The sequence below is a fragment of the Paramormyrops kingsleyae genome, chromosome 25, assembly GCF_048594095.1.
Source record: "Paramormyrops kingsleyae isolate MSU_618 chromosome 25, PKINGS_0.4, whole genome shotgun sequence".
NCBI lineage: Eukaryota > Metazoa > Chordata > Actinopteri > Osteoglossiformes > Mormyridae > Paramormyrops > Paramormyrops kingsleyae.
In genome coordinates this window covers 23,027,084-23,043,828 of record NC_132821.1, presented here as the reverse complement: position 1 = coordinate 23,043,828, position 16,745 = coordinate 23,027,084, and the positions used below count along the sequence as shown (strand labels likewise).

General features: G+C 45.7%; 1 protein-coding gene across 1 annotated transcript in view; it reads right to left on the bottom strand.

The window, feature by feature from the left end:
* Positions 1 to 85: 85 nt before the first annotated feature.
* Positions 86 to 16,745, bottom strand: part of tet2 (tet methylcytosine dioxygenase 2) — a 31,647-nt gene continuing 14,987 nt past the window's right edge. The window contains exons 2-10 of the mRNA XM_023799107.2: positions 10,425 to 13,418; positions 10,109 to 10,199; positions 9,920 to 10,013; positions 9,336 to 9,544; positions 7,485 to 7,635; positions 7,242 to 7,331; positions 6,219 to 6,356; positions 5,210 to 5,564; positions 86 to 5,115 (exon numbers count right to left, since the gene is read on the bottom strand). Of these exons, the coding sequence (XP_023654875.2) occupies positions 3,707 to 5,115; positions 5,210 to 5,564; positions 6,219 to 6,356; positions 7,242 to 7,331; positions 7,485 to 7,635; positions 9,336 to 9,544; positions 9,920 to 10,013; positions 10,109 to 10,199; positions 10,425 to 13,374 (5,487 nt within the window). The 5' untranslated portion in view covers positions 13,375 to 13,418 and the 3' untranslated portion in view covers positions 86 to 3,706. The remainder of the gene's footprint in view (positions 5,116 to 5,209; positions 5,565 to 6,218; positions 6,357 to 7,241; positions 7,332 to 7,484; positions 7,636 to 9,335; positions 9,545 to 9,919; positions 10,014 to 10,108; positions 10,200 to 10,424; positions 13,419 to 16,745) is intronic.

Here is a 16,745-nt window from a genome sequence, read left to right as displayed (position 1 = left end):
AACCAGTCCAGTAATATAGAAATGTATGCATCCATGCACGCACACTCACATTCATAGGAAAAAGACACGCATCACCTCCAGAAGGTGCTTTAAATAAATATAAATTTTATTAAAAACACCCACATCTCAGCAATATCAGTAATGATACAATAAACAGCTTTCAAATAAACTGCATTCAATACATTACAATACTTACAGTATTTATATCTGTCCGTAATTTCATTGTGTATCATACCAAACATCAGGGGGAACAAGAGAAGCAGTAGAAAATAAGGGAAAGAAACTGTAAATAACATAAATTTGCGTATCTTTTTTTTTTTTTTTCTCATTTAGTGTCTAACTGCTAAATACAGACACTTGTGTACAATGACTGCTAGCTTAACGTGAGAGCTCGCCCACTTTAGTCAACCTCATAGTCATTCAAGTAATGTTGACTCCAGTCACTTCAAGTATGACGATGCTAAATACCCACCTTGTCCTCCAAATCCTTCCTTGGTCCACCGCAAACCTGCCGCCACACTCCCTTACATAGAGCGTTACATTTCATTGTCTCACCAAACAGGCAAAAAACCGTTTTGGTAACACTTTGATGCCTTTTTTTTTTAGTAATTTATGAATACATTCATAATGCATGATAACACATTCATAAAGCATTATAAACACGGCTATATTTATAAAAAGGCATAACACATTATTGCCATGTTTACTATGCATTATGAATGCCTTATGAAGCTTTCATTTATAATGCATTATAGATACCTTTACAATGCAGTTCAAAGCATCATTAATGCTTATACCAACCAATATAATGTGTTATAAAGGTATCTATAGTGCATTATAGATGAGAGCTTCATAAAGCATTCGTAATGCATAATACACAAGGATATATATGTTATGCCTTTTGAGAAATATTTATAGCCATGTTTATAATGCTTTATGAATGCATCATTATTTGTTATGTGTTTATAAATTACTAAGAACATGGTGGTAAGTAAAGTGTTACCAAAGATTTTTATGAAAACTTATCAAATTGATCTAAGTAGCTGTGACCTAGTACTGAAAATGTCAATATATTGTGACAGATTTTTTTTTGTCATGCCTCTATTTCACGGATACGGACAGCCGTACGTCATGTTATATTAATAATAATAATAATAATATTAACTTTAGGGATTGATCTATGTTGTATTATTTTGCAAGTGAAGTCCTTGGGGTAGGTCAGACATTTAAGCCTCTCCATACTGACATACTGTATAACAATCAAAGGGTTTCAAAATTAAAATTTAAAATTATGTGATATATATACATTGTGGCATTTAACACACATTTACATTAAACTACCTTTTTATTGTAGATAGTGTTTTAATTTTCATTTCAAATTCTTTCTGAAAATAAATGAAGTGCTTTCAGAAAAAGTTTTGTGTATAAATGTTTCCAGATGGGACTCTTGTTACACAGAACCGCTGTCCGTCCAAAATCACAATGAATTGTAAAGAGAAAAGCATGTGTCAAATAATAGATACTTCTTATTGATCCCCCTATGGAAATTCTTTTCACGCCTCCCCCAACTTGCTCTCTGTAGATGAGAGCAAACTGGCCACCAAAGGCAGCCACCCAGGGAGCTGGGGGTTAAGGGTCCTGCTGAAGAACCACTCGAACCAGCAACCTTCCAATCACAGGCACAGAGACTTAGCCCACTAAGCTAATTATCTAGTGGTTATAAATAATTTCTGCTTTACCTATACACTGGCAGTGTGCATTTTCTGTTAAAACTGCCCTGGGCTTTATTCATTAATAAAAGTCATCATACCACTGTTTAGTCAAAGCCACACTTTTCCCTTTTTGTCAAGTCAGTGCAAGTATGTTCAGGTTGCACCTTGAAAGTATGCAAACAGATATACTAAAACACAAGGACAAGGCTACTTTCCACTAGCTTCTCTCTTGAAAAACAAAACTTTTTTTTTTTCCATTGAAATATTTACAGTTGAGGGGTTTTAAAAGACAGAAGTCAAATCCCTGGACGAATGGAAAAGGTGGGATGAACACAAGTGATCTCGGCAGACGAAGACTGTGTTGAAATATCCCTGATGTTGCTTAAAAAATACAAATTTCGCCTTTACTTTCTGAACATTTGCACGTGAAGATGCATGATAAACAAATGAAGTTTCATTGGTGTGTTTTATGAAGATCATGGTGGGAAAAAAAGCTTAATCTTTATCATAATCATATTGCCAAAATAGTTCTGAGGTATATGACAAGTAGGCATACCTTTCATTAACCATCATTCTGACAAAAATTCTCACATTGTACACGGTTCATAGCAGGTTGAATAGCACCATTTGAAACAAAATCAGCTAAAACCCAATGAAATATTACTTTACAGTACTAAAATCTAAAGCGTAAATTTAATAGTTTTAATTTACTGTACAAAGTTTTTACTTTTTTATACAACTAACCTACAATGATTAAGACCCCACAGCAGGACAGCTGCCAGTAAAATCATCACAAATACAGAAAACCCTGTTCCACGGACCTCACTATGCAGCAAAAAAAAATAAGAGAACCTTCTTTAATAACCACATAATTTGTGTAACTGTTAAGCCAGAGGTCAGATTCGTTGCCGTGATTCGTTCTCTGAAGTTCTACAGCTGCACGTGTTTATCGTGGCATTCTGGGAGATGTAGTACTGCAAACACACTGGCTCTAGCATCTCCCTGCGGTCAGCCACAAAACTGTTTTTTTTTTTTTTTTTTTTTTTTTTTTAATTATTTTTTACAAAGAAGTGAAAGAATTGCAGAGCAAACACGCTGGTGATCACTATGTCTTTAAAATATTACTGTTCTGAAAAACGCACCTTTAGAATGGCTCACAAATGTATTTAAGGAAATGTAAATTCTAATTTTTCAAATGTCAAAGAAGCACCATGATAAACGCTTGTGTGAAAATTGCATCCAGTGCCATCCCAGCTGTAACATACGACCTAAATGTAATTATACTGTGCCAACAATGAAAACGAACCTGGATGCCCACGGTCCAACTCACACTTCCGACATTAAAACGCAATCATGTGATTTGAAGGTAAGATCAAAACATTTTTACCTTCGACGAAAGCCAAAGTGCTTTAGAACACGCATATGTTACGTTATCTGTAAATTGTAGAAAACGTCACTCGAAAGAACTGCTTGTTCACCTTAAAGAGTAACATACAAACAGATATTCATACATTTATGAAGGCAAATTTTAAAGACACACTTCAATTTTTAGCACCATGAATCAGATAATCCATGAAATCAGAACTCTATGCCATTTTACTTTAAGATATCTATTTAGTTAAAAAAAAATTAAAGCCACCAAATTGAAACTTTGTTTCCAGTAATATACGTCCTGATGTATAGGACACAGAGCACCAGAAGTTCGGTACAGTATGTTGTGTAAAATTATGAAAACAAAATAAATACTGCCATAAATATTTGTTAGTAAAGCTTAAACATCAGAGGGAGACCTGATTCTAGCTGAGCAAACTGTGTATTCTACAGTATTTTGCAATTAGTTAAACCCTTTTCGCAGATCCATATTGGACACAGAAATGCAGCCACTCTTATGAAGTAGGCAACTACATAGAGACACTGAGGTCTCGATGTGACACAGCACCCATAGTACAGGCGTGACAGCCCTGTGTCCATTTACCGTAAACCCAGGTAACCGATTAAATGAAGCGGTTGTAAGGCCCAGTGATCTTGGAGTAAGCATAGGGAGCTGTACTGACATACGTGTTTGTGGTGCAAGACATGGACCTCTGGTTGAGAGTCTGAATGAAGCGCTTGTACGGGGGTTCTCCATGTTCCACCGTTTCGGAATGTTCCCGTTTGACCTTCTTGCTTTTGCTTGGTGCACTTTCGGCACCATGCTTCTCAGCCTCCTCCTCCTTCTCCCTCGCCTTCTCGGCCATCTTGGCCTCCCACAGCGCCAACCCGTGCTTGGCCTCATTCATGTTCTTGTGCTGGTAGAAGACCAGTGAGATGCGGGTGGGGTGGTTCCGGTTGGGGTTCTTCACGGGTGTGGTGGCATGCAGTTCCCGCTTGGCGCACTCAATGAGGATGGAGCCATGACTGGGGGCTATTGCCACACCCCCGATCTCTGGGTCCAGGAAGTTGTGCTCATTGTCTGACCACACATCCTCCTTCTGTTTGGGATCTGGAGGTTGTGGTCCAGGCTCTTGTTTTATTTGGGTTTCTTGGGCATTTCCATTAGGGAGCCCACATCCTGGTTGTGTGGGGGTTGGGCATTCCCTACCGGGAGGTGGAAGCACCTGAGGGATAGCACTAATGCTGTGCAAGTTTGCATTGGGTTTGTTTTGCATATTAAGTGGACCTTGGCCTGGGGAGAAGATGGTAGAGTTCTGAGCAAGGTAGGGATTAGGGTATGCACCATATTGCATGCCTTTGCTCATTGTGTTGGCATAATCCAGGTTTGGATGCTCCAGAGGAGGTCGAGAGATAGCTTCCAGGAGCTGGGGATTAGGACTACCATTGGGACTATACGTTGGGTAACCCATGGGATGAATGCTGGATTTGGTGGCAGAGCCACCGTAACCATTCGCTTGTAAACCTGACTCGCTGTACCGGGCAGGGAGGCTAACCCCATAGGCCTGATGAGCACCGTACTGCTGTTGTGGGTATAGCTGGGGCCTCTGAAGCCGGTACATGTCAAGGTGCTTTGGGTTCGAGCCATAATATGGGTGGAAGCTGTCCATGGGCATACTACCTCTGCAGAAGTATCCTGGATAAAGGCTGCTGGGGTTCTGAGGATTACCAGGGTAAGAGTTTGCAGGATTTGATCCATTCAGGTAAGTGTTTGGTGCAGGCAAAGGGCCAGAGTAAGGGCTACTAGATACTGAGGACTGCGGATATATTGTGTTTGCTGTCTGAGAAGTGCTAGGAAAGGAATCTACATGATTGGCAAACCTTGGGTAGCTGGCTGGATGGGGAGACCCAGGGTAGGGGTGGGGATGGGTTTGCTGGGGCTGCTGTTGCTGTTGCTGCTGTTGAATGGCAGGAGGGTGTGCTTGATGAGCAGGCTGGGGGGTTACCATTTGACCCTGACCCGGAAGAGAACCTGAGGCAACAGAGTTCGATAAGTGAGAAACCAAGGAACATCAAACAAAGCAGTCAGTCACTTGCTTTTGCTAAATGCTAACCCTCATCCGTACCTGACACAGGAGTGCTTTGACCAGGGTTTTCGTAAGTGCCTTGCTTGAGTTTTGCTTGGAGGGTCTTTTCCGCCTTGGTGTTAGCTGCATCGGGATTGGACGGCTTGTTTGCCGCTGTCCTCCGAGCATCCAGCTTCTTCTGCCGGCACGACTTTGCCGGTTCAGCGAGCATGCGCACTTGTCGACGGAAGGAGCTCAGCACCTGGATGGCACCCGACTTCATCTTGGCCTGCTGGCCTTCCTCGCTGCCATGCTCGTCAGTGGGGGAGACCGTATACAGCGGCAACACGTGGAGCTGCTCGTCATCTGCAATCTTCCCAATCTCCCGATTGTCTTCCCGTGTCAGAGTGCAGACCTGGAAGTGCAGGAAGAGCCTAAGTATTATCTCACTATGCTCATGTCCTTTGATGCATAATGTTGCAAGATGACAGGTCTGATTTTTAACTTTTTTTCCAATTCATGTTGCACCACGGAAAACGTATGCACTGCAATTTCAAGTATTTAGTGTTTGAAATGTAATGTACTTTCACTGGGAATACTGTGATACCCTGAATAGAGAAAATTACATCGTTTCCTATAAAATTAGAGTGTGATCTTCTCAAAATTATATTAAGCACCTGCATAATCCCCTAAAAAGATTTGTGATATTTATTATCAATGAGTAGTGGAAGGTTCTTATGGCACGTTATCCAGAATTTAATAAGAAGTCTGTGAGGCTTAAACGTAAAGGTTAAACAATGTAGAGTAAAATTCATTTTCAGTGAGATGGAACTTTTTTTTTTTTTTTTACAAAGCTTTCAAGTTAAATTGAGGAACATATCAAGTGGATGATTTGAGTCAGTGGAGTCGGGTGTTTCGGAACTGAGGAGAAGAGCTTCCATAGTCGTAGTCGTGGCGCTTTGCCTCTCCCATATGGACAGAACTGCAAGATGTCTGTGTTTGCTTCCATGCTGTCATAGACCAAAGAAGCGACTCTTTGCTGGGACCTTAGGGTCTGTCTGAGACTCACCACTGTGCTTCCATTGTGCATGTTGTGGAGATCTCGGTGAGCATGGGCACAGAAGTCCAGGCAGGCCGTCACCCCCGAGAATGGGCGACCCTCCTTCACCCCTAGGCGGCAGTCCAGAGCCCTGTGCTCATACTCCACCTGTAAAGGAACAGTGACATCAGGCCGGTGGTGTTTTTGCTTCTCCTCAAATCTCTCAGTGCTGCCATTCTGCTGAAGCTCATGGTCAAGAAATTCAGCCACAAGCAAAATGAAACAAATGGGGCACAAACAGAATATGTCTTTACTGGGAATTGACTTTACATGCAGCTGGAAACTGTAGGCAAACAACCCACCATAACCAGTTAGTACCAGCTAGAACCATGACAAGGTGTACTATAGCTGTTCTGCATCCATTACTAGCATTCTCTCTGATCAATATCTCTATATGAAGACCTACAGTCTAAAGTTTGGACATGCTAAGCTGTCTACAAAGGAGTGACAGTGTTGCATCACATGACCTAGCCACCTGACGTAAACACTGTACAGAAGGTTTTGGAGGAGTTTGACCAGAGAGTGAAGGAAAAGCAGCCAATTAGTATTCATGTGGGAGCTCCTTCAGGACAGCTGGAAAAGCATCCCAGGAGGCCACCTCATTAAACTGGTGTAGAGGAGACAGTAGGGTCAGCCTGTCCCTGGGGCTGTTGGGGTTAAGGGCCTTGCTGAAGGGCCCAATGGTGGCATCACTCTGCCAGCCATGGGATTTGAACCAGCAACCTTCTGAGCCCCAACCCACAGAGCTGCCCCCCAACATTTTTTGTTTAATACTTATTGGTCAGTGCATAATTCCACGTGTTCTTTTATAGTTTTGATGTCTTTATTCTAAAATGTACTAATAAACCTTTCTATGGGTGAGTCCAATCTGTCAACCAGAAGAAGGACAGCTGAACTATCACCCAGCTCTGATAGACCTGCCTTGTGACCACTCAGAAGTTTTACATTGACTATGGTTATGGTTATGAGGGGGCGGGGCCATGCAATCCTAACCTGGTTTCCATAGGCATCGGGGGCCATTTGCTTGTAAGTGGGTGCTAATAGGGTTGCCAAATTCTGTAGGTTCTGCTCCATTTTTTCCTCCTGTAAAAAAAAACCAAAACATTTAAATATATAAATATATGTACTTTGCTACCTAGCAGAACATGACCAACAAAACTCAAAACTAACAGAAACTGATTGATGGGACAAAAAAAAAAAAGACGACCCCATTTTTGTTGTCCTGTTCTGGCTCACCTCTTTCAGGTCGTCTCCCAGGAGTTTGAATTTCCTGGGAATTTTGCTCCTGGCAAACTTGCAGCCGTTGTAGTACATGCTCCAGGAGCAGCCAAAGGAGAAGGATGCCCCACAGATATCCTGGTCCAATCCCTGGCAGGCACACGTCCTCCTGAAGAAGAGGAAAAAGGAAAGAAAATGGTATCACATTGCAAGTAGCAATGAAATAGACCAGGCTTTGGAGACTCATGGTGTGGCAGATGAGTGCACCATCAGTCACTAATAGATTATTTCACTGCCCATCGACTATGTTACTGGTGACTGACAGTTACAGCAATCCCACCCACTGCAGGTTTTGAGGCCTTGTTTATAACATCTGTTTCTCCTGGTAATGAAAATGTCTAATTTTCTGAATCTTGTCTGTGACCTTCTATAGCAGTGTTTTCCAATCTGGTCCTCGGGGACCCATAGTCAGTCCACGTTTTTGCTCCCCCCCCTAGCTCCCGGCAGGAGCTGGGAGGGAGCGAAAATGTGGACTGACTGGCAGGGAGCGTGGAGGGAGCTGTTTGACTTCGAGGACCGGATTGGGAAACACTGTTCTATGGCAATGGCAGCCAAGCATTATGTCTGTTTAATGACAGTACAAGTCACCTGAAGTTTTCTATCCCTAATTTAAACATTCAGTATTCTGACTAAGGTCCAGCTGGCTTAGGGTTAACTTTGTTATTACAGTGTATGTCAAGCCCCTAAAGGCTTCTTTTCATTCAGGATGTGTTTGTCGCACAAAATAAAGGTTAAACACAGATGACTGTGTTTAACTAAGCAGCTGCTCTGTAATTAAGAGTGGAAGTAGACGATAGTGGTTTTGACTGCATCAGGGCTGGGAGAGTGAGGATGAGAATGACTGACATTAGTCTTGTACAGACAGCACAGGCACCCACACCCCGGAAAGATGTCCCGTCCTGTTTGGGAATCTGCCCTATGGCCAGAGGGCATGTTGAGGCAGTTATACTGTCACGTCGGTAAGAAAATAAAAATGGTATACAATTCCCAATTACCCAAACAAGGCAACAATATGCTGAAGATGTTTATCAGGCACTACAATTGTGGCCACATAATTTTCAACTGCTTTTCTGTGGTTCACACATTCCATTCAGATTGGACAAGGACTATACACCCCCCACCCACCCGAGAGACCGCCGTGGGAGGGGATGAAGGGGACCATTGACATTTCCAAAACAAGGGGCCCTTCATGTGGTGTGCCCGCTGACCCTCGGGCCCGGCCACGCTATCCGTCAAACCCCGACAGAAAGCTCGGGCTGCCCCGCTAACTCCAGCGCCTGGGCCTCCGTGGACGTCTTTCATCGCACAGTAAACTGTTTATTTTTCCATCCGTGGGTCTCCTGGTCTGCGATCTGAATGCGTCCCCTTGTCCGCAAATTCCCACTGGAGCCTGTTGAACTATTCTTATGTGTTAAATATACGCGTACTTGCTATAATTATTGTCGGAGTTTGGCACATATTTCCATCGCCAATGCAAAAATATCTCTAATTTATTACTTAAACTCAGATGTGGTGGAGATGCAGCCTTGGGTCAATGTTCAAGCTATCATATGCTATAGCCTAGGGCCACAGAAGACACCAGGGCCCCACCCCGCCTCAGGAAAAATGGTACAACAACACCGGAGTGTAAGTGGTGATGTCAGCCTAGGGACTTCATATAAGTATGAGTTGGTAGTCTAAGTACCTCTAGACTAATGCCTATCTCCCATGTCAGGCTAAAGATACCCATCCAGTGTAAGGGAGACTCCCACGACTATCTATGGTGACAGAGAGGCTCCCCCAACACCACAGATCCATGGTGGCACTCACTCCTCATTCAGGGCGCATCGGCGATTGGTGAGGGCTCCGTGTTTCCTCAGCGTCTCGCTCAGATCACTGTAGAGACGGTCGGCCAGGCTGGTGGGGATGCCCTCCCAGAGGAGGATGGCCACGACCAGGCAGGCTGTCGCACACGAGTGGCCCGCCCGCTCCCGCACCAGCACCAGAAGCTTTTCCTCCACACTGGACCTACGAATCACCTGCCGTGACACAGTGAGACCCCACAGTAAGGGCAACCCGGCCAAGAAAGTCAAACACGTGCCTCATATTTTCTGGGCAGCTGCACCTCAAATAGCATCGAAGAACATTAACAGTGAAGAGAAAAAAAAATGTAAACAAACATCCTATGAATATATAGGAATTACTGGTAAAAAATTGTGCCATTGTCTCTTCTCTAGGGGGCGCTAACAATCAGAGATGTGACTTAGCTGCCTGCTGTGCCAGACATCGTACTACACAATTAAATCAATGAGCGATGTCTGCTATTCGGGGGGGTCTAATTGTTTTTACTAGGGTACCACAGAGATAATGCATGATTATACATGCCTACCGTGCGCTTCACTAACTAGGCTTACCCATTTAGCTATAGGACACCCCTGTGTGCTTTTCCCTTCCTTCCCCGTGTACACAACTTTTTCAATCCTGATGCAGCTCCCCTTCTGTCCAAACCTGCAGAAGACCAACAAAGCAGTAGGAGATGGTTCAGTAACAGCGGGCTACCGTTTTCACACCTAGGGCAAAGCAAGTAAGGGTCTAGTTTTCACCTTGCTTCCATGAGCTCCCGAATGCTGGCGATATTCGGTGCTGTCCCGAGGTGTGTGTAGTAGGGACCTTCATCTTTCTCGCTGAGTTGCTCTGGTCAAAGCAAACAAACATGTTACGGCCAGCTCATTTCCTTGGGAAGCTCCGATGTTCCCCACAGTTGCATAACCTTGAACAGGTGAAGGTTCTGCCTTAATCCTGGATCAGCATTTAATACATGAATCAAAAGCTAAATCGAAAATTAAAGAAACTCGAGGCAGGGTGGAGCACATAACTCTACATTGATGGCTCATCAAATTATATCTATAGGGATCTTACCAACACAACGGCATGATGGAATGTCATATTGAGTTTTCACAGGGGTGTTCAGCAATTTCATGGGAGATTCAAGGAAAAGGTTGAGGTTAGGCTCCTTCTTTGTCGGCGTCCTATCTGCTGGAGATTTCTTCAGAGCTGCAACTATTTCTGCCTCACTCAAGTTTGTGTTGGTCGAGAGGACAGTGACTGCCCCTGATGACTCTACTTTGATCTTGCTGGGATCCTTCATTACCAGAGACGTCCTCTCAAAGTGCAGAGAATGCTGATACTGCTTCAGCTGCTGCTCCATGGTGGCGATTATGCTGCTCCTCTGCCCCTGTCCACACGGTACCTGTGTGGGCTCTTGCTTCACAGATGGCATGGTGGTCTTCTCTGCTCCTTGGGCTTGTTGTGGCAGAGGGACTGCACACCTTGGGCCATCCTTGATTTTGATGCCCCTTGGCGGAGGCCGGCCATCAGCAAGGCCCTGCCTCTGGTAAAAATGCATCCGAAGGGCAGCATGACTTTGGAGGTCCCCGTATGGGTATCCTGGGGGTGGCCCCCGTGGAAACTGAGAGCAAGACTCTCGCACCTCTGCCTTGGGCTGCATTGGGCAGGCTGACTGCCCTGACAGCTGTGGGTTTAAAGCACCTTGTGATAACTGAGACTGAGGTTGCATCGGTGACTCTTGGAACTCGGTGTGGCTTAGCTGCCGCGGATAATGCATCTGCTGCTGTGTCGAGTCTTGAGCCACAGCACCATCTGCACTGCCGTAAAGTGAGTCATTTGGAGGAGGCTGTGTGCTGGTTGGCCTTGGCCCAAAAATCCCCGGGTTGTTCCCACAGGATGGGTTCGGTCCAGTTACCTGGGGTTGTTCTGCCTGATTTTGCGGTTGGTAATCAGGTTTAAGCTGGTTTTCCATATACTCCTCTAGCTTGAATCTATCCAAGGGATGAGTCTGAGCTCGCCTCTTAATAGAGTCCTGTAGTTGAGATGCATCTGGATGTGGGGCACACTGGGTCATGGCTGTCTGTGGTGGGTGAGGTGGCGGTGATTGCTGCTTCTGCAGAAAATTTGGGGACAGGATGTCCTCTATATCCTGGTTGTGCTCATCTAAGTGCTCTCGCTGTGTCTGGGTGCCGAAGGGATTTTCACCTGGCTCCGGGGAACCACTGCGCCCTAAAGGAACGTGTTGTCGATTGCCTGGAATTCGAGACTGCGCTGGCTGGCCGGGACGGGTGTAGGGGGTATTGTACTGCATTTCAGACTGTGCCAGGTCAGGGCTGTAGGCTTCTGGCATCTGCTTACCCTGCTGCTGAAAGCCAGACTGAATGGAAAACACCACAGGAAACCTCATCACTGAGCCGGTGCCCGGAGATTGACCTTGGTTTGGCGCGCTTCTCCCCGGTTCGTGTTGCGAACGCGTGCGTAGACTTTCCCATGTCAACCATGGGGGGCCCAGCGGGCGTGAAGGTGGCGAAGAATTCAAATCAATCCAGTTCACCTTGCGGTAAGTGCCCCCTTGTTGTGATGTGGCCTCCCTTGCCTCCTCATTAAAAGGCATTTTGTTCTCTGTCTCAGGGCCCGGTGTTTGACTAGCTATCAGAGAAGATGGAGGTGATGACTTCTCTGTGGAGCTAAGAGATATATCATTGGGCTTTGGTGGATCAGGCTGAGTTAGTGCCATAGAAGTCTGGTGCTCCTGTTGGCTGCTGGTCTCAGATGGTTTGGGTCTATCCGTTTGTGTTGCTGCGTACTGCCCAGGCCACTGACCCATCTGTGCACCCTGGAACTGGTGGCTAGACTCTGAATCCTCTGTTTCTGGAATCCTTGCCCCAGTGCCACTGGAAAAGGGGCTAAATCTGCCAGCCTCCTCCATTGGAGTTGTGGACTTGAGTGCTATTGTGAGAGGCAAGGACTCTTGATTAGACTTCAGGTACTCCTTTTGGTCTGCTAGCTGGAAGCAGCCATCACCATTCTGATCCTGTGAGCCATTGCCTGCTTCTGTGGGTGGAACTGTGCCAGTTCCCTCAGGAACCTGTCTGTCTGGGTTGAGAGGGTAGGGCTGGTCCTGCTGATGGTGGTGCCCTTTGCCAACATGACTGGGGTACCCATTAACAGAAAAGGGAGCATTATAAACATTGCTGTTGCACATATCCAGCAGTATCTGGTTCTGATGTCCTGAGACGGACATTTGTGATGAAACGGGTACACCTGAAGTATGGGGTGGTGATGGGGTCGCCTGTTCAGGCATGTCACTTGCCAGTGGTCTCCTGATGTCATTTTCTTGTGTTGTGATGCTCTGGGGTGCAATGGACACATGATCCGGGTAATACTGAGACAATGTCTTCTCTAAAAGTTCACCAGGCGTGTCCCCCATGGAGGAGTTTACTGTAGCACCATTGGAAATTGGCACCTGTTTATTCTTTGAAAGTGAGAAGATGTCCCCATTGGAGAAGCTGCAGCTTTTCTTCTCCAGCTTCTGCTCTGTCAGCAGAACGTCACAGGTGAACTCTGCAGGCTTTGTAAGTCCCGGCAAAATTGCTTCACTCTCCATATCCACCTGTTCTTTTTTGTCCCATGAGGCCAGAGCAGCGTCCTCTGCTGGTGCATTGTCCTCCTCGTTCGTCTTGGAGTCCGTTTTCAATTTCTTGACCTGATGAAGCTCCTGCAGCCCTGGCTCGCAGATCGCGTGCTTCAGCTCTCCGTTCGTCAAGCATGAGCCTTGATCAAAAACATCCTGTGCATCAGCGGGACTGGTGCAGCTATCGTGAAGCCTCTTCATTCGGTTGATTCCAGCACCACGCTTGAAGTGGTGACAGTCGGCATTCCCGTTGAGCTGATGGGATGGCATCTCCAACTGGCTGCCATTCTGTAGTTTGCCAACCAGCTTCTCCGGCTGAAGAACGGAGTTGAATTGCACTAGCTGTAGAGTTTCTTCCGTCTCATGGTTGGCCTTTTCTGTTTCCATCTGGCCTACTCTGGGTCCATCCACAAGGCTGCCCCCTCTGCTTCCTGGCAGGAAGAGATAAAAGGAGAGACACAATGTGAGGTTTGGTGAGTAGTACAGGTTACAGTTATATCTGGGTGTAGGTGAATAAATGTTTCTTTTTGGATGCAATGTTTGTTTTTCCTTCAAAGCAAAGAGAAACCCAGCAGCACATTTGATTCAGCACATCAGAGATGTCCACCTTCTGGAAATCCTCAAGACATTGCTGTGATTTTATTTGGGCACCCTTAGGCAATTTTATCAGGGGAAAAACACCAGTAGGATATGGACAGCAGGTGACAGGATATGGTTTGTACAGAGTTAAAATCCCTTTTCGAAATGTACTTTGAGATTATACGATTGTGTGACATATGAAAGCAACAGAGGTCATTGTAGGATAGTGGGTGACCACATGACCACTCTACAGACCTAACTGTCTGTCCTGTTCCACAGCAGTTAGCGTGCATGGCAATTTTCGGTGAGCCAGACTCCAGCAACACTTCAAAAACTGCCAAAACATTCATGGCATCCTGACACGGTTTGCTTACAGCTGCCCTATGCTCACGCAGTGTCCCTGGTTGACCATCTCAAAATAGATTGACCGGCCAAGAAATGTGTCTATAGAAAGCTAAAGGCACACTGCATGTCTGCTCGGCAGTTGGGTGGCTGAACTTGACCAGGAGATCCATGGGTCATTTAGCACCAGAAAGTAATCCCCTACAGCATTTACTTTGTTTAAGTGTGCACATTGAAGATAGAATAAAGACCTCATTCTGTTATAGCTTCTTGGGCATGTGAAATGGTTACGTATATCGAGGGTCATGGCTTTGCAGGAAATTATTCACATTTTTTGGACTCCTCCTCACATTGCCCTAAACAGTGTCCAAGGGCATGGCTTTGGCATTTAATGCCGTAGATAAGAAGCTCCCCATAGAAATGGCTGACACACTGGAAGGTGTCTTAGCATAGCAAGCCAAACACTCAAACAACAAAGCTGACTTCTGCACGCCTGCAAGATTCCCAGGAAAACTATTAAGTCGTTTTCATTGGATGCCGCAACTGTCATATTTTTTTTTCTATTGTCTGGATGTATTCCTTTGTATTATCAGTTGTTGGTAATGCCTCCCTTGCTGCTGTATTCTGTAGCCTTGTATGCTTAAAAATAAAAATACTTTGGTGTGTTTATTTTGATGTTTCCTCAACTCTTCCCACATTTAGAATGAATGTCAATTCACTTCCCGCAGGTCCCCCCCCCCCCCCAATGTCTGGCATTGAATCCTGGCAGCTTATTGATGAGGGTCGCCATGGCGACATTCAGTTGCTATGGATCAGTGAGGTTTCATGCCACTGTTGGCTGTTTTGGAATAGCGAAGCGTGTCAGCGGCTGTGCCAGGGAGCTCTTCACCTTTTATCTCAAGGAGCTGCTCGTTAGCGAAACCCGACCAGCTGCTCGTTAGCGAAACCCGACCAGATGCTTGTTAGCGATTCCCTACCAGCTGCTCAGTAATGAAAACCTATCAGCATAACTCACATAGTTCTGTTGAGATGAACAATAGCGGGATGCATAGACCGCATGAGATGCTCAACAAAGAATTGCAAATGCATCACTGAGACATACAGTGTGGCTGCAACTAGCTCATTTACTAGGCAGCTAGTCAGTCTGGCTGTTGGTTCTGTGATTTCTGTTAAACAGACATTATGGGTACTTGTTGTATTCCAAGCTTAGAGCAGCACTTGTGTGTTATCTTAAACACTGGCTGCCCAAGGATTCCCAAAGAAATGTATGTATCTGGATAACTAAGTATACAGGAGCAAAGACATTATTGACTAAAAAAAAAATTGAGACACCTTCCAGTGCTACCAAAATAAATGATAACTTGCTATTAACTAAACATTATCACAAGATATCATTGGGCTATTCTAGTATGGAGAAACCTTAGTCCAATGCAAGCAAATAACTGACTGACCCCCCATTCCCTCAGCCAGCCATGACGGACTATCTTGTCTTTACTCTAATGTGGACTGATGGACGTTGAGGCATGTGACTCACGAGCCCAGTGCTAAAGAGAGCCAACACAGCAGAAAGCAAGCCCTATCTCCTCTTTTCACATTGCGCAAGTTCTACACTTCCTTTCCGCTTCTTGCTGTGTGATGCCTGTCATGGGGGAGGGGGGGTTACGCAATTAACAGCTCAGAAGTGGTCAAGCGTTTCTAGGCTGTTTAAAGCAATGCACCCAATCCGGAAAGTATTGTTTTAGAACAGCTCGCTCAGACTGACACCTGACGTATATGTGCGACGAGTCCTCTGCCCTTAAAAATTCAGAAGCCACTGCTGAAATCCAATAACCGAAGCCTTCACCTGTGGCAAATTTTTGAGGTACAGGCAGTGACCTCATCAGCACAGCGGTTTGACACATCCCAAGCGCGCTCCGTCTCTGCGCCTACGCCTCGTGTTTCGGCAGGGAGAGCATCGCCCGTGGCACAGCGAGGAACCCCCGCAGGCAGAGGCGAGGACGGGAAGCACGCTCCGAGCGACATCACGGCTTCTCCCCAGGAGCAAATATAGATCTCGCCGGCAGCGTCGATTTTGGGCCGCCGCAAGAGCGGCCATTAATGCGTGTCACATCCGCGGCATCTGCGAGGCAATTACCGCACGGCAGGGCCGGGGCGCCGCAGTCTAATCCATCATAATTACGAGCCTCTTCCCTGCTGCAGATTCAGCGGCAGTGAGGATGGGGGGGGTGGGGGCTGGCTGGCAGAGGAGCAGATTCACCATAGGAGTGTCACACCTGCTCGCTGCACCTTGGCTCACGGGGCCGCTAATGCTTGTCGACAGAGCCACCGGGTCGGTGGCACGCCGTCACCCTGACACGGATTGATGCGACGCTGCGGCTGGAGGCGGCGGGCTCGCCGTCCCACATGCGCCGTGAGCGAGCCGTGAGAATGAAACCGATGACGCAAGACGGCAGGAAAACACGTTTCACTCAATCCGCTTACAAACTCAAAAGTCTGCAGGTGAAGTTGCGTAACGCATTATAAAATCATTCCCGGAACTACGAATATTCACCAAAATTCATTTATTTTTGTGCAATAACAGTTTCGCAAAAGCAATAAGTAGTATGATTTCAGACCTAATGTAATTTTTTTTATTAGTAATTTTTTTTATTAGTTTCTTATTTCCATTCACTAGCTAATCCTCAAACTGCCGTGAAAAGCACCTGAACGAAATGGCTGTCGCAAGTTATTCTGCACGGTCCTGATGTTAGAAGATTTCTCCGGCTCTGATTAATGGCGGGGAATCATTCTTGCATCTTTGCAGCACGTAATATGGGCAGCTTTGGGTTCTCATAACA